This window comes from Stegastes partitus, unplaced genomic scaffold, assembly GCF_000690725.1.
Source record: "Stegastes partitus isolate 25-593 unplaced genomic scaffold, Stegastes_partitus-1.0.2 Scaffold2211, whole genome shotgun sequence".
In the NCBI taxonomy this organism is placed as follows: Eukaryota; Metazoa; Chordata; class Actinopteri; family Pomacentridae; genus Stegastes; species Stegastes partitus.
In genome coordinates this window covers 53,467-79,960 of record NW_007579942.1, presented here as the reverse complement: position 1 = coordinate 79,960, position 26,494 = coordinate 53,467, and the positions used below count along the sequence as shown (strand labels likewise).

Sequence of the window (26,494 nt, the reverse complement as noted above, 5' to 3'; positions counted from 1 at the left end):
ATCGTCCATGATGCAGCGGCCGTGGTTTGAGTCCAGCCTGCAGCTCATTTGCTACATGTTCTTCCCACACTTGTGTCTCCACTGTCCTATCAAATAAAGGCAAAACAAGCCCAAAAACTAATCTTTAAAAAAACAAAAAACATCATAGTATGCCATTAAAAAATGTCGTCAAAAATGTCATTGTATTGTATGGTGTAGCGTCGTATGTGACAAAACCTTAGTCCGAGTGTAAGTAGATGCCAAAATGAAAACCCTGTTTCAATGGAAAATCATAAGTCTCCAGCTCCCGACTAATCCCCTCCTCAGAGTCTTACTGGAAACACAAAGTGATCTGGTTGAGCTCATTAGAGTCCGAGTCAGTCAGCAGCACACTGACATCCAGGTCAGACGCTTCACAGCCAAACACTGATTCACACGGTGGAAAACAAGAACAGAGCACCGGATGTCTTCTGTTTTTATTAACCACATGTAATCAACAGAGTACAACATATTCAAAGTGTGTAGAAGTACAAAACATATTATTTACAGCTGATATGAACAAAGCTCAGAGCCTCCACGGGGTCACTCTTTGAACTTCCACTCCTGGCGGCACATTGGACACTGCTGCTGCACCTGCTGCGAGTTCAGCCACTTCAGGATGCAGTGCATGTGGAAGCAGTGGGAGCACTGACCCCAGACCAGCGGGCAGTCGTCTCCAGGCACTTTACCTGCACAACAACATCCAGGTTACACGGTGCACTGAAGAGAAAAGAATCTAACAAGTGAATACAAAAGTCTAATATACAGACTTCAACACTGGATCACGACAGCTCGTACAGTTCAATGCAGATTTAATATACATATTGGTGTTTTTTTTTTTCTTTTTTGAATCCAGACAAATAACAAAAACATTCATAACCAGCCTAAGTCATAAATAATGATTACTCTAATGGAATAGGTACAACAGAAACAGGACTAAACATCTGCTGCTCTTCTGATTTGTCAGTCTTCTCCCATAATATCACTGTTTTTTAAAAATTGTTAAGTAAAAAGGTGCTGATAATCGTCGTTAACCTCTAACAAACACACATAGACACACAGATAGAGTCTTCACCTTAAGATTTAAACTATTAAGCTAAATTTGTATCATTTTAAAGGTCCCATGTGGTGAAAATCCATTTTTATTGAGTTTTGTACGTCATAAAACTTGTAAACTACAAGCTGTGAAAGTCTCCTGCCGTTCCTCGAGCCGTCCTGACCCGGACCGCCTCAGTTTCTAAGCAGAACTCAGGACACAACTGGAACCAAGCTGTCTTTCTCAAGCTGCTCCTGCTAACTCTGAAGCGTTTAAGCTACGATCGAAGCTCACCGAATGTCCTGCTATTGGCTACAAGAGCAAACACAAGAGTCTTCATGCACGGCCAGCGTCTGAGGAGCTGACCACCCAGAGCTCAGCTACGCAGCACCGATCGTACGTCCACGGGTCAACCTGACAGAACGATGGCGCTTTAGCTCAACCTGAACTCTGTCAACATGTGTTTGCTTCTCTCCTGCTCCCTGTGCTCACCGTTAACAAAGCTGTTCTCATTAATTTTTTTCTGGTTTCTTGTCTGAACTCATCACACTGTCAAAAACCAACAGAGAGTCTTCTTCCTGAAGTGGGCGGGGCAGCAGAGCTTCAGCCGCATTTAAAGCTACAGAACATTTAGTTTAGAACGGGAATAAAACTGAAGTTATGGCCAACAAAATGCTCCGCTTTCGTGCTCTTGAACTTGTAATCATGGAGCCTCGAGGTGTGAAGCAGAACAGAACAACTAGTTTTAAGCAGGACGCTTGTTGACAGGCGTGTTTCTGACTTCAATAAAACTTCACAGTCTTTAAACTTTACTTCAACTTCCTCTGAGTTCATATTCTGACATCATCCATGCAGGTGTTGAGTCTCTTCACCTCATCTATGACATCTAACCAACCGTTTATACTTTTGGACTTCTACTTGTGGTTGTAACCGATTTAAATCTGACTTTAACAGTAAAATGGAACCATATTGGTGGTATTGATCTACCAAAACAAAACTGAAAGATGGGCACAGTATGGGACCTTTAAATCAGTCAGGTGTATTGGTGTTTTATATAATATTGATATAAACAGTCAACAAGCTCGACTCTCAGCAGCTAGTTAGCATGCATGCTAGCACCGGGTTTAGCTCAGGAAGCCGGCACCGGGCGGCTCGGCGGCCACTCACAGTCCGGGCAGCAGCCGTTGAAGGGCATCCTGCAGATGCCGCAGTTCTCGTCGTTGGCCACCCAGAGCCAGGAGGCCACCCCGTTCCACTGCCGGATCTTCACCTTCATCCTCGGACCTGAGACGGGAGCAGAAACACGGAGCGGCGGAGGGTTAGCATGCGAGCTAACGCTGACTTCTGCAGCTACGAGCAAAACATCGTCGGTTTACTCACCGACGAACCGCGGAGCAGCGAACCGGTCCCTCAGAAGTCCAACACGGGCTCAGTTCGACAGTTTCTGCGAATAAAAATTCATTTTAGCGCCAATTCCATGCTAGTTGACAGCATGTAGCTGAACTTCTTCTTCTTCGGCGGCTAATTCTTCTTCTTCTTCGTTTGATTGCGGCTGGTGAGCGTTGACATCACCGCCACCTGCTGGTCGGAGTGAGAATCACAGCCTGTATTAATTACAGCACTAATTAAATTCGTCATTCTGAGACACTTACATCTAATTTATAACACTCATTTCTTTTTCTTTTTGTAGAATATACATTATATCAGATTTTTATTTTATTCCAGGACAATCACTGATTATTTATCTCGGTACCAATAAAAACACGACTGTAGAATCCATCATATGAACTCAGTTCGTTTGTTTTCTTAGTTCTTCTGTCTGAAGCGTGAACCAGCCGGTGACGAGTCAAACTATTGTTCTTCTCACACTTCTGCTTTATGTCCGGAGTGGAAAAAGACTTTGCAAAAAGCTAAAATTGGAGTTGTTGTTGTTGTTGTTGTTTGTTTTAAAACTTTTTTCCTTATTTTTAATTTGATAAGCACACGTTAATAAACCACATTATTTCGTTTTTTGTTTAAAATTAAAAAGTAAAAAAGATACAAAAAAATAAAAATCCACCGTGTTACTTACATTTTTGGTTTACAAATGATAAAAGGAAAAAAAAATCTGTGTTTGATTATTTTTTTAATTTGTTGAAACATGTTTTTTCCTCCATTTTCTGTTTTGAAAGAAAGAACAGAAATAAAAATTCTAAATGTGTCTGAGATTATTCAATAATACCCAGACCACCAACACGACTCATTTTAGTTTTTGGCAAATAATTATTGTTTTGGAAACTAAACACAAGTTGTTGTTGTTGTTGTTTGTGTTTTATAAACAAAATCTCATTTGTTTTAATTTCTAAGAAGCAAAAACAAAACAAACTAAAACTTTGTCAATTGTTTTACCACAGGAAGTATAAAATAGTTAAATGATATAAGACGAGATGATCTTTTAGGTTTTTCTTTTTCTTTTTCCACTCAGACGTTTAATGTTTCTTTAAAACATGAATCATTCGTTGATTTTTCTCTCTGGAGACAGAAAACCTTCATCTCAGGGGAACAAACTCCTTTTTCACTGAACACCTTCCTGAACGTTGTCCTGCTTTAGATCCTGTTCGTAGATAATCTCACACATTTACATCCTCCGCTTCAGTTTTATGTTTTTACTTTTCACTTCTGCTTTCTGTCTGTCTGCCGTTTGTCCAAAAGGGGAAATGGAAAAACTACATTTTTGTACTGGTTTCCTGAACTGGTTTTTATACTAAATCAGCTGAATGTTGCACAGCTGCTGCCACACATGACTAAATATTCATCAGTATGTCTGTGTTGAAGTGTTTCACACCTGATGAGAATCACATTTTAAATCTGGACTGTCTGGAAATGAACATATAATAAAAACATTCAGGTTTCATTAAACTGTTGACAGTCTGCAGAAATCAGCGAATGCTTCCATTTGCACCAGTTTTTATTTAAACTCACCACTGGTTCTTGTTTTCTGGTGTGTTTATAGACAGTATTTTATGTAGATTTAATCGTTTGTCGTCTTTAAACGCTCTGTGGAGTCAAATTTTTGTATTTGGGCGAGTTTGACAGAATCAGACCAACACAGATCTGCCATCTGGTGGTTTATAGAGGAGCTCAGATTACATGACTTTCTTTCCTAAAATACTGGAGTTGTTGTTTTCCTTCAGCGACTGTAGACGTCTATTAACGGCTTTATTTTTACCTCTGATTCTGTATTTATGAATTTCAGTGAACAGTCTCTCTGGTTTTCTCTGCGTCTGACAGTAAACCTCTTGAGCTTTGTTTTAACTTCCATTAAGCTCAACTTCTCCCGTTCAAACCCAAACACTTTCTGGTGTTTTATCGGCTCCGGTCTCATTTTTCACTCCAACATGAAGTCCTGCAGCTCAGTGGAAACACAACAACCAGGACCAGAAGGAGACAGAACTCAGAGATGTCACGCTAAAAAACACAAAAACAGGTGTTATCGCCACTGGGGAGAAAAAAGAGAGGCCTAATATAAAGTTAACTAATCTGACTATTGCAGCCCTGTGCTGCCTCCTGCTGGTGGATTCCCTCCACTGTCACGCTTCATCGGTTCACAGGCACCAGGTGAGAATTCAAAGCATACGGGAGCATAATGGAGGCGTTCTGTCACATTTTTATTCTCCCGCAGCTCAACTCTTCTCATTTCATATTTTACTCTTACTTTGTTTGAGCAAGTATCCTGATTAAATGCAGTGTTTGTCATCATTTATAACCTCTGATCTCAGCAGGACCTTCATATCCAAACATGTCTGCATAAACGTCACATGTGGGTGTTCGACAAACTGTAGAATAAAAACAACTGCCTCTGTCAAAGAAATTGAATAAAGGTCGGCTTCTGTCTTGTTTTTATTGAAGGTAAAGATTCTACAAAGATCTTTCCAGCGTGTTTCTCAGGAGGAACTTCAGGATTTATTATAATGATTATAATCAACCATAAATTTGATGCAGAAAGGCACAAACTGGAGCACAAAACTGAGCAGAAGTGTTTGATTCTCGACATTTCCTGATATTTAAAAAGTTCCAATTAACACCCAGATATTCGTCACTACCTGTAATATTTTACTCAAATTGTTCCGCCTAATTTTAAAGGAGACATTTCCCCAGAATATGTAGATGCTGCCTACAAACTTACTGTATTTGTGTTTTACATCATTTCTGTGTAATCTATTGCAGTAAACTCACATCTTAAACAACACTGTGGCATCTCAGCCTCGATACTTTTTACATTAATAACGGAAATTATAATCGGATTTTAAATGTGATTTGACCATTTTTAAAGGCAGAACGACACCTAAACATAAATCCATCTACACCCATCTAAGTGTTACCACCGGAGCTCTGGAGCTGCCCTGTGGGGAGTCTGGAGGCTCTTGTTCGTGTTCCTCGAGCCGCTCCGGATCAGACCTGCAGTGCAGTGGCGCCTTTCGTCCTGCAGGGGGAGGCCTCGGGCTGCAACAGGTATCGGCTAACATTTCCAGCACTTCAACAGTCATTGTGGTGGTTTTAACATCGCAGCCAGTAAACAAACAAAACGAGACATTTCAATATAAACCAGATCCGGGTCGGCTCCTCCTGCAACAGCTACCAAGCACAAAAAAACAAACAAACAAAAAAAGGCCCAATATGTTTTTTTCTTCTTTTGGTTTTAATACAAAAATCCAGAGATATCATACATCACCATCTCAGATTTCATTTTTCACATTAGAACCCAAATTAGAGGGAAAAAGGGGAAGAAAAGAGATCGCTGGAACAAAACAAAACAAAATGAAGGGGGATGAACGGAGATGTGTCGTTGTCCTGTCTGTCACCTTGGCAACGGGCTCTGATGCTGATTTGTGACCTTTCCGAGGAGCGGAGATGCACCGGAGGCTCGTCTCCACCTGGACCGACGGAGTCCTTGTACATGCAGATGAAACAGCAACAGCAACGCAAAGCGACTCAGAGGCTCACCTGATCTACAAATCACCAGTAAAAAGGTCCGTCGTGGACAGGAAGGTATTGCTTAGGTCTTAGCCACCTCTCTCCGATCTACGTAAAATAAAAAACAAAAACAGTGTGTTTGAAACGGAGCGCGACGCACAACCTTTTGCAGTTTTTGAATTCTGTGCTACAAGGTGCTCCGTGGATTACAAAAAGTGTCCCGAGCGGGAACCGTGAGGGAAGCACATTCTGGTGGAGGAGCGACACTCTCCGCGTCCTCCCCCTGCTGGGCGGCGGCGGCGTCCTCTCAGAGTTCACCGGAGCGAGCGTCGGCGTCGGCGGTCGCCGCTCCGGGTCCTCGGTAACTCCTCGGATCCGCCCGGCGACGGCGGTTTGAGTGACGCTGTCTTTTGAAATAAGGGGAACACGGTCAGCGTTAGTCGGAGCAGCAGGTTCGAGTGGTTTGGGGGGAAAAAACAAAACAAAACAGCAGTCCGAGTGCGTCACAGTTTCTCCCGACTATTTATTTTCATGATTCTGTAAAAAAAAAAAAAAGTAAAAATGGCCGTTCTGTTGTCGTCCTCTTTTCCCCCCCGCTTTCCCACAAATACACACACATGCACGCACACAAACACACACGCAATCATCACACACACACAGTCCTGAATTTCACCCATGTGGGACAGAGCCAAGCCAAGCCATGCCGGGTCAGACCCGATTGAGCCGAGCCCCGGGGGACGACGAAAGCAGCTTCCGCTTCCCGCGCCCGGCTCCGCAAAACGGCTGCCCCGGCGTACCGCAAGGCTCCGCGCTCGGCCCAGTTCCTTTTTTTTTTTCGTCCACATCCGCTCGTCGTCGTCGTCGTCCCGTCGCGCTCACATCTCGTTGGCCAGCTCCTCCGTTTCCGTGGAGACGTCTCCGTTGGCGATCTTGGTGTTCTCCTCGTATCCGGGGGGCATGAACGCTAACGTGTAGGGGTAAAGCTTGTGACACTCGGCGCGGTACGACTCGCCGAGCTCCTTGCAGTCGCCCAGGACGCCGCTCCGGAGGCACTCCAGGACCTCTGTGCAGATCTGCTCAGGACAACGAGGACAGAAGAAAGACTCAGTGAGGGGCTTTAGTTCTCAGCTGTTTAGGTTGGAGTTCATTACCAGATTCATTCATCAGGTCATTAACAGAGTTAATTAATTAGTATTACTGCAGTACGGTTAATGGTTCTGGAACACAAACCTGTATGGTTCTGTTGTCGAGCGACTCGTCCAGTGCGGTGGCCAGCTCTGCTGCTTTCGTTTCCGTCGACGAGTCCAGATACGCCATCATCTTAGCAGCTGCGGGCGGAGACAGAATGCGTTTCAGTGACGATTATTTTACGGTTGTGTGAGCAAAGGTTAAAGCTTTACGACTCAGTTTTAAGGTGGAGATCAGAGGGCTGGAGTACGGAGCAGGATCAGTGGGTCAGCAGGTGGGTTGAGTCTAAAGTCATCAGTGTAATGAAGGGGGCTCTCTTTTAACCTGCTAGATCTCCATAGCAACTGATGCTGCGGAGCTAGATCTCCATGGTAACTGATGCTGTGGAGCTAGATCTCCGTGGTAACTGATGCTGTGGAGCTAGATCTCCATGGTAACTGATGCTGCGGAGCTAGGTCTCCATGGTAACTGATGCAGCGGGGCTAGATCGCCACGGTAATTGATGCTGCGAAGCTAGATCTCCATGGTAACTGATGCTGTGGAGCTAGATCTCCATGGTAACTGATGCTGCAGAGCTAACGTGGTGCAGGTTATGTTCAGTATGTTAAGTTTCAGATTTAAATCGGCTGGAAGAAGCGACTCCCTTTAATGAAATTGCTTCCTGACTATTGTTTATGAGCGATACAGATTCTCAGCAATTTTATTTTTTTGGCTCATCCGACAGAAATGCAAAAATTTTCTCCTGCTGCTGCACTCGTCACTAATAATGGATCTCCAGCACTTGTGGCACGTCGGGTTTGGTTTTCAGAATTTCGTCTTCAACTCGGCTCTGAAGTTTTCAGCGTTGATAACGAGAGAGAAAGCCGGAGAGGTTTACCAGCCAGTCGGTGCGGTATGGAGTTGGAGTGCTTGCTGAGGTAGGCCTGGTTGAAGCTCTTAGCGTTGCTGTCGCCGAACAGCCGGGTGATCTCCTGCTTCAGCACCGTCCGGACCACCTCGGGCAGCTCCTTGCTCTCGGAAACTGAAAAACAGGAAGCCAAAGAATGAAGGACTGTGGAGGCAGGAGGCGATGCGATTAGTAGACGTGGTGGAGCAGCGAGAAACGGCATACCTCCTTTGAAGAAGCGAACTAGACACTGGTGTAGCCAGGGGTGGTCGGGGTCGATGGCCAGCGCTCTCTTCACCGACTGGAGCATCAACAGGTACTTTTCTGGCGAGGAGAGAAAAAAAAAAAACAGATTATTGAGCCAGCCAGCGTCCAGTCAGGAGGATTATATAGGAACTGAACAGGACTAAACATTACAGCTAGTGTCATTTAATGCAAAAACATGCTGAGTAATCTACTTATGAGGGATTAACCCGACAAAAAGTATATGAAATACTGCAAAAAAAACACGTCCATGACATAACATATTATGTAATTGCACTTGAGTAGCACCAACACTATTCTACTTACTGTTTCTACAGTTCAATAACACAATATAATAAATGTACAGCAACATATTTCATCACTGTTTTCTGTGTGCAAGCCCAATCACACAACGTAGAACTGTTGGTCTCTATTAATCCGTGTCACATCCGTCTCAGCTGACAATCTAATATACTTTTATATTTTTATATTTCTTGTCTTGCTTCCCTCATTGCTGTTTTTGCTGCAGAACGTGTAAATAAAGTTTATCGTGTAACGTGCCAACCTTTCCTGAAGTAGATCTCGAAGGCCAGTAGATGCGTGTCGATTCTGTCTTTGACCAGGTGTTTGAGAGGCATCAGGAACTTGACGGCTTCTTCCAGTGGATTTTCTACCTGTGGACGGTAAAAGCATCACATAAATAAAAGATACTCCCGCCGCCGGCTTGCTTGCTCGCCGTTTCCCCGTCACTGACCTTGACCAGCTTGTCAGGGATCAGCTCCTCTTTGGGTCCTCCGATTTCCTCGTCGTCGTCCTCCTTCTTCTTCTTCTGGTTCTTGAGCTGCTTCTCCTTCTCGGCGTTCTTCTTCTCCTCCTCCAACTGGGCCTTCTTCTGGGCTCGCCGCTGCTTGTTCCTCAGCTTCTTCAGCTCTTTGTCCGAGAGGTTCGCTGGAGGAGAAGAAGAAGAAGAAGACGACCGCCGTTAACACAGTAAATGCACAACGTTCCTCTTTAAATAATCCCGTGAGCTTCTCGAGCGTCTCACCGGTGTCGGCCTGCAGCTCTTTGCTGTCGTCGGTCAGCGGATTGTCGTGGAGGCTCAGGTAGATCTGGATGGCGGTGACGGCGGCCTTGTAGTAGAACGGATGCATCCGGAGGACGTCCTCCAGCTTCAGCAGGTCCACGTAGGAGCGTAGCGTCATCTTCCTCATGCAGTAGGTGTGGAAATCAAACTGGTCGTCCGTGATCTCCACAAAATGCTGCAGAGGGTGAACAAAGGTGCGATTTTAACCCATAAGTTCAGGCAGGCGGCCGAGGAGTCCGATTCAAACGAGATGCGCTGATTCGTGTAAACTCACCCTTTCGATCTCGTGGCACTTCTTGAGGGCTTCTCCGAACTTGTTCATGGCTTTGTAGGCGAGCGCACACTCCGTCTGGAACCACATGCACTGCATCTCGTTCAGGTTCTCCACCGCTGACGCCCCCTCCTGGACGAACAGCAGGTTTTATGAGATCAGCGTCAACAGAATTGTCAGAACACAGATGATCCTTTAACCCGTAAAGCGGTGGAACAAATACTTTGTACTTCTTTTCTTTTGGATACCTGAAACTCGAAGTCTCAGCTGGAGATAAAACAGTAAACACCAGTAAACCATGTGTGTGTTCGCATCGTTAACAAATCCTAGAAATGTGCTTAAAGCAGGGTGTCGTCTGCGTAAAGGAATTTTTTTGCGCCCCTGAATAACAGCTAATGAATTAATCAGCACCAAAACACACAAACTGAGAATTTTTAAAACCTGTTTGCTCATTGGGCTTTAATTTACTTGAGTATATTAGACATTTTAGTCAAAAATAACAACAAAATGCATCGATTTCTATTGAATTTGTCGTATGTATTCATGGCCGGAAAAACTCTGTAGCGTTCAAAGAAAAGAAGGTTTTAAATGTGTTTAACTTCATTTAGTAAATTGTTGACAAATATCAACATTAGATGCACCAAAATTAGACTGATAGGCGCCATCTAGATCCTCAGGCCGAACTGCAGGCTGTGTAAAATATCTATAGCATGTAGAGTTATTATGTTTTTCAGTATTTTAACACCTGTGGGCACGTGGAAAAAACGCTGTGCAAGCTTTTTTTTTTTTATGTTGTACAAAAAAATAATCAAAGAAATTAAACTTTCTTATTTATTTTTGTGTGATTTACGACATTTGACATCGTTATATTTTACCGGAGCTCTTGTGTATTTTTTCCAACGTAAATCTGACATGAGTGGATATTTACAAACAAAGAAATCCAGCTTCTGTTCCTTAGTTTGCAGGATGCGAATATATAAGATATAATCTTCATATTGTAGCCGTCATTTGCTATTTGATTCAATAAACGGCTTAATGTTTTCATAAGTTTTCAGCTGCCGGCGTGTAAACAGCCTCGCGGTTTTCCCCTCACCCGCGTGAACTTGGAGCACATTTCCTCGGCCTCTTTGATCATCCCCGCCTTCAGCATGTACTTGGCACACTTGGAGTTGATGAATCTGTCCGCCGTGTCCAGAGCCTGGGCCTCGTCCATCCACTGGGCAGCCTCTCTGATGTTCCCAGCATGCTGCGGGAGCGACAGAAAAAAAAAAAAGGTCGATGCTGAAGCAAAGCGGCGCGAACTCTCGGGAAGCAAACAACCGGGCGAACGTATGTTACCTTGTAGATCTTGGCTTTGATGAGGAAGAGCTCGATGAGCGTAGGCGTGCTCTCGATGGCTGTGTTGATATGCTCCAGCGCCAGTGTCTGCTGGCCGATCATGTCGTAGTGCTGAGCCAGGAAGTACTGCACCCAGAGCAGCGTGGTCGGAGGCTCCTCTTTGCCGTCGTCTGAGAGAACCACAAGCATTTAAAAACACTTAAACACGTTCATTATGATCATTTAATTACAGAAAAAACAACGCATTTAATCGCATCTTTCTCTGTTCCCTAATTTCTGGTAACACTCACATTCCAGCCAGTAGGTGGCGCTAATGCACCTAAAGTTTGTTTGCCAGCTGCAAAGAGTGACGTCAAGAAAGTTTGGTGAGCTGTGATTGGGTGGAAAGTTTTTTTTCTTGTCAAAGTTTTATGCTGCATGTCCACAGCAGTGATTTTTTTTCCCCAAAATTAGCCCAATTTTTTTTCAAAAAGTAGAGAAAAAAAGCCTTAAAACGTTGAATATAATCGCTATAATTGCACTAATCTGTGAATGTAGCAGACGGATGAAAAATACAGATAAGTATAGATGAATAATAAACATTTTGTGCTGTTTAAGTTCATGTTTATGTCCATTCATCAACCAACATTTATTTGAACTGAAAAACTTTGCTCGTGTCAAACGTTGCTATTTGATAAAAATGCGTTTAATTTATCAGATTAATTTCTTTCTAAATCCCGTCCCACCATCAATTTAAAGTCATCCTGGTTTTCTTCTCACCGTTCTGGCTGAACATTCGACAGCTTTTTAACGAGGTTTCGTAGCTGACCACCAGCTCCTCGATTATCGCCACCTGCAAACAGACAAACGGCATCATCTCACCTGCAGCAGAATACACGCATCACAGATATATATACTAGAACAGGGGTCCGCAACCTTCAACACTCTTTGGACCCGTTCCCCACGGAAAAGAAAACACCAGGAGCCACAAAACCCTTTTGACATCTAAAATAAAGATAACACTGCGTATATTGTTTCTATCTTTATGTTATGTATAAAAACTATAGTGTGTTGCATTTATGAAATCAATGAACTGCTACAGAGAAAACTAAATTTAGTTTCTGCAACAAAAACATTTCAAACTCCGAAAAAGTAAAAATAAAATATTCAACGTCTATTTGAGTCGTCCTCGTATATATAAAATAAAAAGCTGATTTTTATTTACTATCATCCACCTGCAGCAAAGTAAACATGCCGTCTGGTTGTCCTGCTGCCTGCAGCTGGACTGCTGACCAGACTGCTGACCGCCTGTGAGCACTTTGCGGCATGTTGAGGACAGGAACTGCAGAACGATATGCGTTTTCACATCAGAGTCTCCAAAACACCAGAAAGCGTTGCTAGATTTGTCGCTAGTCGCTTTTGACAAAAAAACGGTCGGCAGGAGGTTTTGGAAAGTCACCAAGTTAGCAAGACTGTGCGTGCCGGCGGTTGCGACGCACATTTTGAGCGACAACAAATTAAACACGTTTTATTTTAATGTTATAAGATCACCATAATCTTCAACTTTAGAATTACATTTCAAAAACTAACGAACTAAAATAAAATACATTTAAATTAAACGCTCATTATTTATTTTCCAAATATACAAGGAGCCGCAGCAGAGGGATGGAAGAGCGGCGGGTTGCCCACCCCTGTACTAGAATCTTTTCTAGAGTTTAAACGTCACTGCGGCGTCACCTTCTCTTTGTCGTTGTACAGCGACTTGAGCGTGGTGAAGACGGGCGGGCAGCCTTTACTGAAGTTCATCCTCAGATATCGGTCCAGACACTCTCTGAACTTCTCACCTGCAGAGAAACAGAAGAAGATCGTCAAGTTCACCCCGCAGCGTTCACACGATTACATTATTTTAAACATACACAAGCCGGGACTCGTAGAACTGCTGCAGACATCGGTCACCTTCACATGTTCACAGCGAAGAAGGAAGTCGCGGTACGAGCACGAAGGCGTAATGGAGATACAGCCACCAGCCTGCTCATGTTCTAAAACAACACCATGTTTGAGGGAATCTATACACAAATAAACCCGGACCAAATGCCACGGGTCCAATTTAGCAAACACCCACCTGCAAAAGGTCAGCACTGGAACAAACCTGTTATCTGCAATTACCTCCCAAGTCAGGACTCGTTATTAAGTCAACCCCGAGCACTTTCTGGGCGTTTATCTGCTCGTTTTTCGCTGCAACATAAAGTCCTGCACCTCTACGGAAACAGCAAAGCAACGACTAGACGGAGAGAGGACTTAAAGCATAGCAATGGTTTAACACCGTAAATAACAAAAGAATAAACTACATTTCTCTCACCACTGGCCTAAACTCTGCACATCAGCTCTCCAAGGCTGTTTCCACTCACTGAATGCATCTTCCAACAACTTTGAGTCATGCTGCATTTGTTTATTCAGTTTTATTTTGCTCTCGTCTCGATGGTTTCTCAGGTGCAAACCAGTTATTTTAAACAAATTTCTAAATGGGACATGTAAATATCACAACTTTAAGCTCATTTTTCCTTCGAGAACCACCAGAAAGATGAAAAATCTGTGAAATCTTCCAGTTTTTACAGCTTCTCGCTCTAATAAACGGAGTCATTTTGCTAATTTTTACAAGAATATATCCCTTTTTAAAGTTCATTGGCAGGGGTGTGCTTGATTTTTTTAACATAAGCCTCAGGTACGTGGTGCAGAAACACATTGTTGTTTTCCCGCAGTTTTCAAGTCGCTTGTTAACTTCAGCTGTACTATTGGACGCACCAGAAAGGAAGCTAAGGGGCAGCCGGCGAGGGACGAGTCCTTTGGGAAACTTCTCCCAGGCGTCTTCGTAGATCTTCTGTCTCTCCTCTACGCTGCCTGAAAATTAAAAAAAACAAGAGCTCAGTCTCCAGATGTGGCTGGTATAATTGGGTATTTTACTGGACGGCGATGCTGGTGTTGGTGACAAAAAGGATCCACACCTGGTTTGAGGGCGTTTTCCAGGCCGTGGTAGTAGGACCAGTTCTCTGGGTTCCTCTCCTGCAGACGACGGTAGACTTCTGTCGCCTCGTCGAGACGCTCCAGCTTCAGCAGCAGCTCTCCTGCAGGAACGCAAAAACCGAGAGTCAGAAGCTGCTCGGAAATTAGGAATATAATAAAAAATGCAAATAAACTGCTTGTGCAAAATAAAGGCAACTAAAAACCAACCAGTCGACTTTATTTTAAGCTCATTTCTCCTTGAAGACGTAAGTTCTATTAAGAAGTTCTCAGATTGAAACTAGATGGCGAAGAGTCGTGTTTTTATGACAGATTCTACTCCGGCTGCAGATTAATGAAGTGTGTAGATTTGGACATCTCTATGACGGGTTTAACAATCACATTCCAGTGTCTCTGCCACTTTTAATGCCTCTATAAAAACCTTTACTGTACGTCCAGCCTGTTCTCAGTCCCAGGGCGTCACATAATGCCGGTTTGCCAAAACTGCTGAGAGATGCTCAGAAGGCTTCCTTCGGCGTCGGCGCCACTCACATCAACATGCAACGTATGAAACCGAGATTCCTGCGCTGTCACATTATTTTTCCTTCTTAGCTTCGTTTAGGCACCAAAACAAACCGACATCCTTTCACGCAGGTTGTCCACTGACGTCTGTACAACTACAACTGTTTAAATAAAAAGAATACAAAACAAAAAGAATGCTTGAAAAATACGTTAATGTGGAAAAGTAAATGTCCTCAGGAGTTGCTATACAAATATAAGGTTTGACGTAAAGAGGAAACGATAAGGTTTGAGATGTAGCAGGTGGATGAGTTCATCCTACTCGTCGTTTTCAGACATTATTTTAGGTTCTTAGTTTTATTTGTATTGTGTATTTATGCCCTCTTTGTCTGAAATAAATGAATGATCCCAAGGTTGGCGGTTCGATCCCCGGCTGTGTCCGTGGGCAAGATAATGAACCGCTACTGAAAGTGCAGACCAGTTACTTTAACCACATTCTGGCTGAGAACAGACGCACCAGCGGAGAGAACCCGGCTACACTCATGGCATCGACTGCTGATTTTTATCTTCATCCGTCTATCGGACTGCACTCGGGTTGAAAAATGACCCTGAACAGGATTTCTGTGCTAAGCTGAGAGCAGGTCTGTAGGTGTCATGGTGAAGATGAAGTTGCCCACCTCGTGTCTCCTCCACCGCCAGCTTGTCGCAGATCTGCTTCTCGTAGTTGGACAGGTGCTCGAGGGCCTCCTTGTGCAGACCTGCTTCTCTGAGCACCTGGTTCTGGTAGAGTAGCAGCTCGCTGTACTCGTAGTCCACCTTGTCCGGAGACGTCTGAACACAAACACACAAACAACGAGCCGGCGTGAGTTTCATTATTCGTTTTTTTTTTTTTTTTTTTGACCACCGAGCAGACTTAATGGACTTGAGGAAACTCTGAATTATTCTCTGCGCCTTATTTGCTCGGTCACGGCGGCTCTTTGTGTCGCCACACAGATGGCACAAAAGCAGGAAGCTGTGGGCTTATCAGAGAGAGCCAGAAAGAGACGGAGTGAAGTCTAGACGGCAAACATGTTCTGAACTCTGCAGAGCGCTCGTTGCATCAATCAGCGAGTCAGAAGCGTAGAAATGTGCGTTGAGCATAAAACACATTCAGGCTTCTGATCCAAATGTCCTGCACCGCCATTCTCTGATTGGATTGGATCGTCTTTGTACAAGAGAAATGCGACGCTGCAGGTGGTTTGATCTGACTGATTTCTGGTAAAATCACAATCTGACTCTTGTTCCTCTCCACAGATTTCTGAACTCATCATCACACGTTCTCTTGTGTCGCCTGGTTTTAAAGACCGTCGCTTCAGCTTCGTGACCAGCTGGTGATTCGTGTCACCGTCGTTGTGATGCTTCTTTACAAAGTTCTGTCCTTGCTAACCAGCTAGCCGCAGACCGTCCTGTCCCGTCCTGTGGTTTTAAACAAGCTGAATGGTCTTGTTGCTCCTTAACGTCATTCAGCTGCCTCTCCAGTGAGTCTCTCGTCCAACTCGGCCGTTATATATTACAGGTGGACTATCCTCAGCTGGCAGCACATGAACCTGTCCTCCATCTGCTGCAGGATCTGGTTTGAGTGGCCCTACTGCTCACAGCGGATCTCCTGTGGAGCAAAACAAGGAGCCGGATGCAGCCCACTGAAGAGGCAGCTGAATGACATCGAAGAGCCTCGACTTGTTCCAGCCTGCAGGTAGATCAACACGAGACAGGAAGCGCCGATCATCAGATGGTCGTGCTTAGTCGTCTGACCTGTTGCGTTTTCCTGAATTCCTCAATGATCTTTGCAGCCATCTCGTAGTCCTCCAGGAGGTGGTAGGCGATGGCGTAGCCGATCCAGGAGGCTCGCTGGGCTGGACGCAGCTGCAGCAACTGGTACCGTGTCTCCTGTAGGAAGAAACAAAACGTGAACACGGGTTTATTTAGCCGAGTTAACATCAGAGGGCTCAACTAGGACGCAAGCTTTCTTTGTGTGAGCTGGCTAAACTAAACCTAAAACCCCAGTCTGATTGAATTTCCTTCGTTAACCAGGTTTCTCTTCTTCAGACTCTACGTACGCTCAAAAAACAGGGTTTTTGTAATAAGGTAAGTAAGGATTCTTTTGCAAAAAATGAACCAATGATGTTGCCTACTTCAGTAGGAAAGGATGGAGTAGTTTCACTGCAGAGCTGTAGAAGTTTACGGCAGTCATGCAAGAGAGAAACGCTGGTAGACGACAGGTAATTATGCAAGTTTATGTATTTGTTTTGCCGCTCAGTGATTGTCAATGCAACTCAAACTTATCCAAGAGGTGTACTGAGGTCTGACACCGTCCCATAATAAAGGAGAACTTTAGTTTTTGGCCAAATCGAAGAGAAATGAACGTTATCGACTGAATATTCTCTTTGATAAATAACAATAAACTAACCTGCAGCGTACGGCGGACCGGGCAGCAAGTCAGGATCAAGCGTAAAAAACACATTAACGCATTTTCTGGATCAGCAGGTGGATGAATGTTGGCTGCTGTGCTGACGTAACGCATACAGTTTGCTTGGTTTTCACTGACGGCTCTGTTTGGTTTTTTCGTAGAGGGATTACCAACAGGTTTGAGAACCATCAGGAAAAGAGCTGGACAGACGAGATGCTTTCTGCAGGTCAGCTGTGCAGCATCAGTTACCGTGGTGCCTTCACGACACTAAAAAAAAAACTTTGAGCTCAACGTAACTTCAGCGACGCATTAATCTGCGCCTGCCTCACATCCAGCAGAGTGGAAAAGGATGTTCTCCGAAAGTACGGCATCTCTGCCCAAATTACTTTTAAAATTTGATGCGTGTCTGAGGAGATAAACCGGGAGAGAGAGAGAGAGAGCGAGGCGACGGTTTGAAGAGCAGGAAAAAGGTGGGGGGAGAAAAAAAAAAAGCAATTTTGCTGACTCATGGCGCTGCGACCAGGATGTTGCTCGCTGGCTCAGGGAGAACTAAAATAAACACCTAATACACTCTGACTCAGAGCCCCTCCCTGTCCTCTCTCATCCATATTTTTAATCCTTTCAAGCAGACTTTCATCTTGCCATTTCATACCTCTCGCTAAATAAGCATCTAAATCCCAGGCTGTGTCCCAGGAGAGCTGTTCTACATTGTGAAGACTGACTGCAGCCCGATAGCCGCCTGCCGATTCGCCCGGTCCTCCTCCAAATCAGCGCCACGCTGCGACCTGGACGAGGCCCGGCGACAGATGGGAGCATTCAGGAAACTTTTCCCCACAAATTATCTGACGTCTGCTTTTTTTTTTATCCCCCTCTTCTCAGCTAAAAGTTCACACATTTCTAAAAACCTGCTCCTCCAGACGGGACACCTTCATCTCTCCCCGACCAGAATCCAAAACGTACAGTTTATCGTGACTGTTAGTTAAGCGCCGCTCACCCGGTAGCCCTCCAGGTCCCTCATCTGGATCTGCAGCAGGCTCAGGTCTCGGAGGATTTGCAGGTTGTCCTTGTCCCACTTCAGGGCGTTGCGGTAACACTTGATGGCCTCGTCGTACTTCTTGTCCGAGCGCTGCAGTAAACCGTATACATGCCAGCCTGGGACGCCGTTAAGGAAAAACACAGCGCCTTGAATCATCACAAACGTTGTTAGAACGTCTATGCGAGGACGACAGGGTCGGTTGCGTAATAAACCGACGAGAACTTAATTCCCCACTTACTGAGAGAACACCTGAACGCATCACCTCTGCACTGATCTATCAAAAGCGACATTTTGCTCTCAAGGAACCCTTTTTGTTTTTTTTAAAGACATATTAATCACAAAGTGCTTAAACACAGCCCACAATGCTGCTCTGAACTGCTCGACTGGCTGCTGCACAGTCGACACTCTCCCCCCGAAGCAAATGACATTTTCAATCCAGACGAGGCGACGACTTGAACGCAGCCTTTCAGAAGCACACTGGATGGAGACTCTCACGCCTTTGGTACGTATTAAAACCTGGAGCTTGTCCTGTCAAACAAACTCAACCCAAATTCCGAAACAGACTTTTTGCAATCGAGTCGTGTGTTTCGCTTTAAAAGGTTTTTCCAGAAAGGCATTTTTCTGTTTTGGTATCTCACACGAGTCGGGATGCTTTACCTTTCCTCAGCCTCATGGGATGGTGTTGAACATGGTCACATGACACTAATATTTAGCAACTAGCTCACAGTGATGCGGTTAAAGATGCTAACAACTCGAGATCTTTGGTCCCATTAAGCATCATGGGACACGATCTCATGGTGGCTAAAGTCCCACAATGCTCTCTGCTTATCAACACCGGTAGTCCTGGTTGCCGCCTCCTCTGGTCGTTACAATATTAAACAGTCAGAGGCTCCACCTGGTGGCACAACCAGGTACTGTAACTAATTCACAATTTCCTTTAGCAGACGGTTTGATCCAAAGCGGCGTACATTTTGAGTGTAGATCACATTCTTACACCAACAAAGCTGCCATGCAAGCTGCCATCGGGAGCAACTTTTGGGTTCAGTGTCTTTCCCGAGGACACTTCGACTGTGGAGGGGCGGGGGATCGAACCGACAACCTCGCTCTACCACCGAATCTACATCGCATAGAGGTGGACTCTTTTGGGGTGGTTTTATTCTTCTTTAGGGGCATTGTCAGTCCATGCTGTCCCCTTTGAAAAATGAATATTGTTCGATCCGATAGTTTTGATTGATGCGAGTTCACTTGTCAAAACTCGTGTCTGTATCCTTACTACACATAAATATGTCTCCTTGGCGGGCGTCATCGTCCTGAAAACTTGCATTTTGTGCTTCTTTGGTGGGACCCCAAGAGGTGTTTGTACAGTAACTCTGAGCTTTGTCTTGTAAATATGTGTTTACATGCTGCTGACTTGAGGAGGCGTCTTCCAGAAGATTGGAGATTTTGGAGGAATCTCTACGAGTGATCATGCAATTACAAGCTGTATGATGAGCCGCATTTAAGCAATAAGTCACTTTATGATTAACATATTTTGGGAAAAGGTCGACTTTTTAATAAAAATCAATGCAGCAGCAATACACGTGGGAAGGAACTGACCTCTTTTTCGATAAGTTGGACGTCGGAGGAGAACTAAGTGGAGTGTGTGTTGCCTTCTCTTCGTTTTAGCTTAATTTCCCCTCAGTGGTACTTAATGATTCTTTAATGGCACTTTAAAGAACTACTCACTGTGCTGCTATCTCAAAATTAAGGGAAAAATGTGGAGTGTAAATGACAACTTGGGTTTTAAATAACTTTATCCAGCAGCGCAGAGACTGAAGCAGAATGAGACAAACTGAAGAAAATAAATCACAGTTAAGCCAAAAGAAAGGAGCAAAATGAAAACAAAGTCCAGTGACATCTACAGACGGGAGTTTCTGACGCCGTTTGCTCCGACTCTGATGTGACTGAACAGGGCTCGACCCGTCTCTCAACTCAAAACGCTTCATCTCAGCTTGACGCAACACATTAGAATTTCTATTCACGATTTGCTGTCGAGCACCTGCTCTTTATGAGACGCCGCTTGAAATATCAGCGTACGTCCCTCAACGTACACAAAACATACAGCGACGCACCCGAGATAAGGAACGACTGGAGGAGCTGCAGGAGATAGCAAGAGCGTCTCCTCAGAGATACTACCGCGTGTTGACTCCAGGCAGAGCTCGGGCTGAGATAGCACTTATCTGCTGGAAGTGTGCACAGATTTCACTGTGGCCTGGGAGTCGGAGAAAGAGAGAGGATGTGCTGACGGTGCTCTGCAGAGACAGGAGCTCTTCTACACAATAACATCACACACCGACCGCAAACCCAGCGACGTGAAAAGGATACAGACGTGGCTTCTGAGGTCGTTGCGGAGGCCTCGTCTCACCAGGTCGTAGGCTTCCTCCTTCTTCCCCAGACAGTTCAGGGTCAAGCCCTTCATGGCCAGGGTCTCTGCAGCGAGAAAGCAACACAGCAGGCGGTCAGGATTATGAGAGGGTTTTATTTCCCGTACAGCTACGCTTTCACTGCCGCTTACCTCCGTGCTCGGCAAACTTGGGGTTGGACAGGATTTGTTTGCAGAACTTGAGCCCATTTCTGTACTGTTTGTGTTCGTAACATCGCTGTCAAAGGAAAGCAGAAAACTCAGGTTAGGGACAAGAGCGATAATGTCTGATTCTTAACAAGTTAAACTCTCTTGTGCTTCACTGGGCCTCACATAGGATCAGAAATCGGTGAAGTACAACTAAAACTTTTCATTGGCTGCACCGCTGCTTCTGACACTAAGCAGGTCTGTAGACGTCTGCCTGAATGTTTTATCATTGGTACATCTCACACTGGAACACCTTATTTCACTCTTTTCAAACTCATTTTTGGTAAAACACTTGTCAAGCTAGACTCGACCGATGCGCCTGGAAATTATCGCGTCCACTAATGTTCTGCATGTGAGGCATTCAGGGGACATCTGTGAATTTCAGCTTCACAAAACAACCTATGCTACACTCTCCCCTCCGAGTCTCTGCATGCACATCAGTCACGCTGCAGCGCTGTGGGAAGCACAACAAAACAGCAAATATTGTGCATTGCATTCATTGAGTGTAATCATTTGAGCATTCTGAATCCAAACATTAAAAAAATAAATCATCTCGTGCAGTGACAGATGTGCAAACCACCTCCCTGCAGTGTTTTAGCGCCCGGTAGCAGCTCTGGAGGAGTCAGAAATGAGAAAAAAAATGTGCCTCTGCTTAGAATAAAAGCTGTTTTTTTTTTTTAGTCAATTTAAGTTGCAGATCTGGCTCATCTGAAAAGAACGATTCATTTATCTGCACTTTTATTCCTGTTAACAATCATTTAGTAATATTTAGGGTGCACATAACTTAAAAAGTCAGGTGTACCAGTGCAACTCATGTAAAAGGTGTTGTCTGGAGGCCTGTGCTAGCCTCGGTTTAACATCTACCCTCTAATTTTCTGCGTGCACCTTAAACAACACCATGAAAGAATTACGTCCTTCTATGCTAACATCAATCAGACTTCTGCCACAACACAACTCTGAGAGCAGCTTTTCACCGACACGCCAGCAGTTCAAGAAAACTCCAGCTCTTCGGCCTAAAGTCGCATTGAGGTATGCGGTTGCACAATCGCCGGCGCACCACCTCTGCTTCTAAGCTGGTATTTGTGCAGGAGAGAGAGAGACGGGGAAGAGCTAAGCCGGCAGATGGCATTTCGTTGTCCCACCAACGGCTCCGCTAATGGTGAGAAAAGATTACGTCAACTTCACATTTGGGTGCCAAGGTCGGTTATGAAATTAAGTAATTCACCGCTAAAACCAAGTGGAGGGTTACACCACCGGCTGAAGGACGGAAGAAAAAAGGCTTGCGTCCTGCCAGCTGCCGGATCGTGCTGCTTTATCTTCATACTGTACTCTACGTGAACTCTAATTGGACTCAACAGAGGACACGGTGACACAGAATCGTGTTCGCTGGAGCAAAACAGCTACATGTGTGTCAAGCAAAAAAAAAAAAAAAGGGCCATCTGCTCAGGGGCGTGAGGGGCTAATGGTGAGTAATCTGGACACACACAGCCAGCTTTTACACCTGCACCGTGGCACAACCTCGTCATCGTGCACCCACACCTGAAGCAGCTGATTAACTGACATCAACGCCGCTCGCAGAATCAGAGAGAGTACTACGAGGAGCTACAACGAGCCAGAGGGCTCGCTGCCAACCGTGATATCAAAACCTGCAACACAACATGCTTCGCTGCCCTGATTCATTCCATAATCAACACACTGACAGACGCACTAAGATCTCTGCTTCATATTGAATATTTAATAATAACTCACTGTCCCGCTAGCGACACAACAAACACAAACTCCTGCTTTGTGCGACCAGATTGGAAGTTGTGTCTTTTCTTCAATCCATCACAGAACAGAGTGAATTTAACAGTGTTCAGAGAAACAATGACAAGAATGCATTAAGCTTCCTCTAACCCATATCACACTGAAGCGGGTATTAGACGCCAAGCAGCACAGTGCAGGCAAAGCACTGACTGGTAGCGAGTGTCATTCACAATCACTGACTTTCAAAGTGCTTTTCTATTTCAATAGGTTAATAAGTACGACCTACTAGGAGACAAACAGTCAGCGACAAGTTCAAGAGGTCACACACGCCTCAAGTAAACATACAGGCGTTAGTACACACACACGCCGTGTTGTGCATTTAATGTAAATTTAGCAACATTAACACCATCAGCTGTGCTTATCCAGCATGTTCTCCACCTCAACCAAAATAACTCGGCCCCCTGAGTTACACAGAGAACCTGTCAGAGCGCTGGCTCCGGGCTGCAGGGCTCGCTGCAAGCAGCTCCGAGTGCCAGCGGTAGGTTTGGAGGAAACATTTCAAAGCTTGTTGCAAAGCGCTGATGCCACATTCAGAGCACAGAGGAGGGAAGGCAGCGTTCAGGCGAGTGTGAACTTCATCCTGCTGGATTTAACTGGGTTTAAGGTAAATAAGCCACAACATATACATCTGAGCTGACACAGAAAATGACGAATTTATTTGCGCAACACACCAAAAGCTACCCTGAACAATCTGGAAAACCCTGATCTTCAAAAGTGAAACTCTCCTGAACACGTCGTACAGCAAGTTGAGCAATAAGCTAAAGACAGAAGGAGCTCCCCTGAGGTGTGGACGTGTTGCTGCAGATATCTGCTCATATCAATGAATACCTCAGTTTAAAGATTTACATACGTTAGTCTGAGGGGTTCTTACATTCCAAGACACAGCCGTGCACACTCCTGAGCAGTGCACGTTACAGCTGCTGCACAGCTCGTACTCTAAAATACATGCATGTGTGTTTGTTCACTAACCAGAGTTCACTTTATCCACCTGCATGCAGCAGTTTAATCGTTTGTTGATGCAGCTGAGAAAGAAATTAAATTTGTTGCAGTGCATTGCCCCAGAAATGGAGCAGAAAATCTTTCATGCAACAACAACACGGCACTGAAGTCCTGATGAAATCGCCATTTAATTGAGATTAATGGCGCAAAGTCCACCTTGAGGTAAGCAAAAGTGACTGTAAGCACCCCGAAACAACAAAATGGAAACTCGCCCACCTCTGCTGTCATTCACAAGTTGGAGAACTGCCAACTTCCAATAATGCATTTGGAAATCCACCCTGGGGAAGCAACAAAAAAAGAAAGAGGGGTGTGGCTCGCTCCCAACTACAGCCAGAGAGAAAACTGTCTCAAATCTGGTGTCACATTCTCACTGCAGAGGGAATCATAACGGTGATATTACCCTGGGTTCTCTCATTCAGATGACAACGAGCAAATCATTTGAAGGTTTCTCTGAACTAGAAACGAGACCTTGCTTCATTATAAAGTGTTTAAATCAAGTTTAGCTGGAATGCTTTCTGCACAAAATGAAGACAAGACTGTTCACAACGCAGCACCGCATTTTGAAAAAAGTAGAAAACAGTGTGGTATACAACATAGTTAGTGGAGTTGGATGTTCCTTTACATATATAATTACTTTTTGCACAAATCCTGCAATGACTTCCGCAAGAAATGTGCCATTATTTCAGCGCTTTGTCTGAACTTCTACAGAAAACTGGGTGCACTTGCTTGAGCAGACGCAGAGCCAAGCAGCAGTTCAAGTAAAACAATACCCCCTCTGAGATATGCAGCAAACACAAGCTTTTCAACAACTGTTCAAGATCAGGTGCAGGTCACCGGTCTGTGTTCACAGTCAGAGCCACTGAGTGCCAAAAGCTCTGCCAGCGTTCACACAAACATCCACTCAGTCCCAGCGGAGCCCCGGCCTCGCAAAACAATGTTGTTTGTGTGAGCCGGCGGTGAGGTGGCCACTGCCCGCAACTCCACGCAGTTCCTGGAAAGTGTGCTGCCACTAGAAGTTCTTGCGGGGTGTTTAACAATCCCCACAAAGCACGTGAACGGCAGAGAGGACCAGTCAAACCAACCACAGTGAGCTCAGCTCCTGTAACAGCCCGAAAAATATGTCGAGACTTCATCCACTCCTGTTTCCCTACACCTTCGACCCACATAAAACTAGGTGCAGTAGTAAATAAAGAGCAGAGGGGCTCCAGCGTGGAGGAGAGGGATGGATGGATGGATGAGCGGTTAGCTGGCTCCAGAGCACCGCAGGCCTGAGGCAGCTACAGATTTGCTGACACAGACACACCGGTCCTCCCTTTGCTTCCCCTTCGTTTGCATGCACACACAAAACTACCTTCAGCTAATCTAACCTCCAGTCCGGCACAACAAACGTGCGCGGCTCCGGGTCCCGCATGCACAGATTGGGAATGACATTTACCTTTCTGATAAACCAAGATAACAAGTCGGCTAGCGCTAGCCGATTAAGTAACGTCTAACAGGCAGCATGCAGGTTAGCATGGCCCCGCTCTGACAATAAACACACCGCAGACACCTGCTTAGCATCCCGCTAACAACTAAACAAATGCCACAACGTTTATGCGAGTAACTTGAGACGTTAATTGAGCTAGCATAACGGCACACACTGCTACTACATTAGCTAAGGAGTTAGCTAGCGTGGAAGCTAGCGTTAACTTGCTGTTTGTTGTGTTTGACAAGCGGCGCGGCCTGTCGCAGCCAGCGAGCTAACTCTGGCTCTTTAAATCAGCGTCAGCGTCTTCTAGCAATATTTACGTTTTTAATTGCCTTTAAAATGTGGTGAAGAATAACAACAGAGTCGGGGGGAACCGCTTCGGCTCTACATCACAGTGACAGCGCGCATCAGGGCCGGGCTAGCTAACCCATTCAATGATGCCATTTTTTGCTAATGCTAATGCTAACAGCCGGGGGGAGCCGCACTGACAGCCAGCAGAGCCGCCGAATGGAGCTCCAAAGTCGGCAGCGGCTGCCGCGCAGCTCCCCGACAAAGCACTCACCAGAATCCTCTTGAACAGAGCGTTCTCCTTCGGCGGTAAAGTAACTGTCGGCATGGTTGCGGGTGAGATCAGTTTCCCCCTCGACCTCAGCACATGTAGCTAAAGTTAGCCCGGGTAGTCCAGACGAGTAGAGCGGAGTGATGGTGGCCCTGGCTCGCCTGCTTCAGCCGCTCCGCTCGATTGCTCCGTTTTCTCTCTTCAGCCACTTCCGGCCTCACGCGGAAGCGCCGACAGCTTCCAAAATGGCGGCGAGAGAGTTCATCAAATCTGGATCAATGTGACGAAGAAAGTTAAAGGTCACGCTATGAAAAATTAATCAGCTTCCAAGTGACCTGCTCACCATAGGATGATTTTATTTTTCAATTCTGCACAATAACTTTTTAATAAAGTATTTAGAAATATATTTAATAAAGCCAATGCACATTTTATCTTCATGCTATTAATATTTTCAGGGTCTCAAGACTTTATAAATACAAAACAGACACAAGAACTTTTTAAATTTACATCCACTCCAGGTTCCACAAATTAACTCCAAAAACTACATCATCATATATAAATATGTGATATGTAGGTTGTATGTTAATTAGGCCAAAACACACTTTTTTTTCTATGTATTCTTTATCATGGGACAGCGTTAGATATCAATGCACTTTAAATGTATGAAGTTTAATGTTTAATAGTTCAAATGTGCAGCTGTCACATTAGAAATAAGCATTGGAGAGTGTGTTGGGTGTTAAAATATATTAAATGACTAACTGTCAAGACAGACGCGTTATCAGACAGCGTGAGACCTGAAGGCACTTCTTGAGCATCACATTAACATGAAATTAGTGACTGAAATTATATTCAATAAATTAACGTACACGATTAAATCTGAAGACAGATGGGTCGTCCCTTATAAATTCAACCAAAAGAAATCCATCTGGCTCCCGCTTTGTTTGTGTTTTTGTAGTTTTAAAGCCTAAAATCAACCAGCTGACCTCACCGGTGTTATCTTCTTAGACTGCAGTTATCTTCTTCAGAGTCACAGAAGATTTATGGCCGATTCATTCACTCA

General features: G+C 44.8%; 2 protein-coding genes across 2 annotated transcripts; both read right to left on the bottom strand.

Annotated features, from left to right (window-relative positions):
- Positions 1 to 429: 429 nt before the first annotated feature.
- anapc11 (APC11 anaphase promoting complex subunit 11 homolog (yeast)) lies at positions 430 to 2,601 on the bottom strand. The gene is made up of 3 exons (XM_008304402.1): positions 2,435 to 2,601; positions 2,222 to 2,338; positions 430 to 707 (listed from the first exon to the last, which is right to left on the bottom strand). The coding sequence occupies exons 2-3, from the start codon at positions 2,328 to 2,330 to the stop codon at positions 562 to 564; spliced, it is 255 nt and encodes an 84-aa protein (XP_008302624.1). The 5' UTR covers positions 2,331 to 2,338; positions 2,435 to 2,601; the 3' UTR covers positions 430 to 561.
- A 3,108-nt stretch (positions 2,602 to 5,709) lies between these two features.
- On the bottom strand, positions 5,710 to 25,574 carry LOC103374325 (N-alpha-acetyltransferase 15, NatA auxiliary subunit). Its single transcript, XM_008304400.1, has 20 exons — positions 25,438 to 25,574; positions 20,549 to 20,633; positions 20,359 to 20,463; positions 17,953 to 18,110; positions 16,304 to 16,438; positions 15,190 to 15,343; positions 13,999 to 14,118; positions 13,799 to 13,894; positions 12,734 to 12,840; positions 11,777 to 11,849; positions 11,018 to 11,187; positions 10,773 to 10,925; positions 9,683 to 9,811; positions 9,370 to 9,583; positions 9,079 to 9,272; positions 8,890 to 8,998; positions 8,307 to 8,405; positions 8,073 to 8,216; positions 7,238 to 7,335; positions 5,710 to 7,080 (listed from the first exon to the last, which is right to left on the bottom strand). Exons 1-20 carry the CDS (start codon positions 25,489 to 25,491, stop codon positions 6,883 to 6,885), a joined length of 2,595 nt encoding a protein of 864 aa, XP_008302622.1. The 5' UTR covers positions 25,492 to 25,574; the 3' UTR covers positions 5,710 to 6,882.
- Between the last annotated feature and the right edge of the window lie 920 nt (positions 25,575 to 26,494).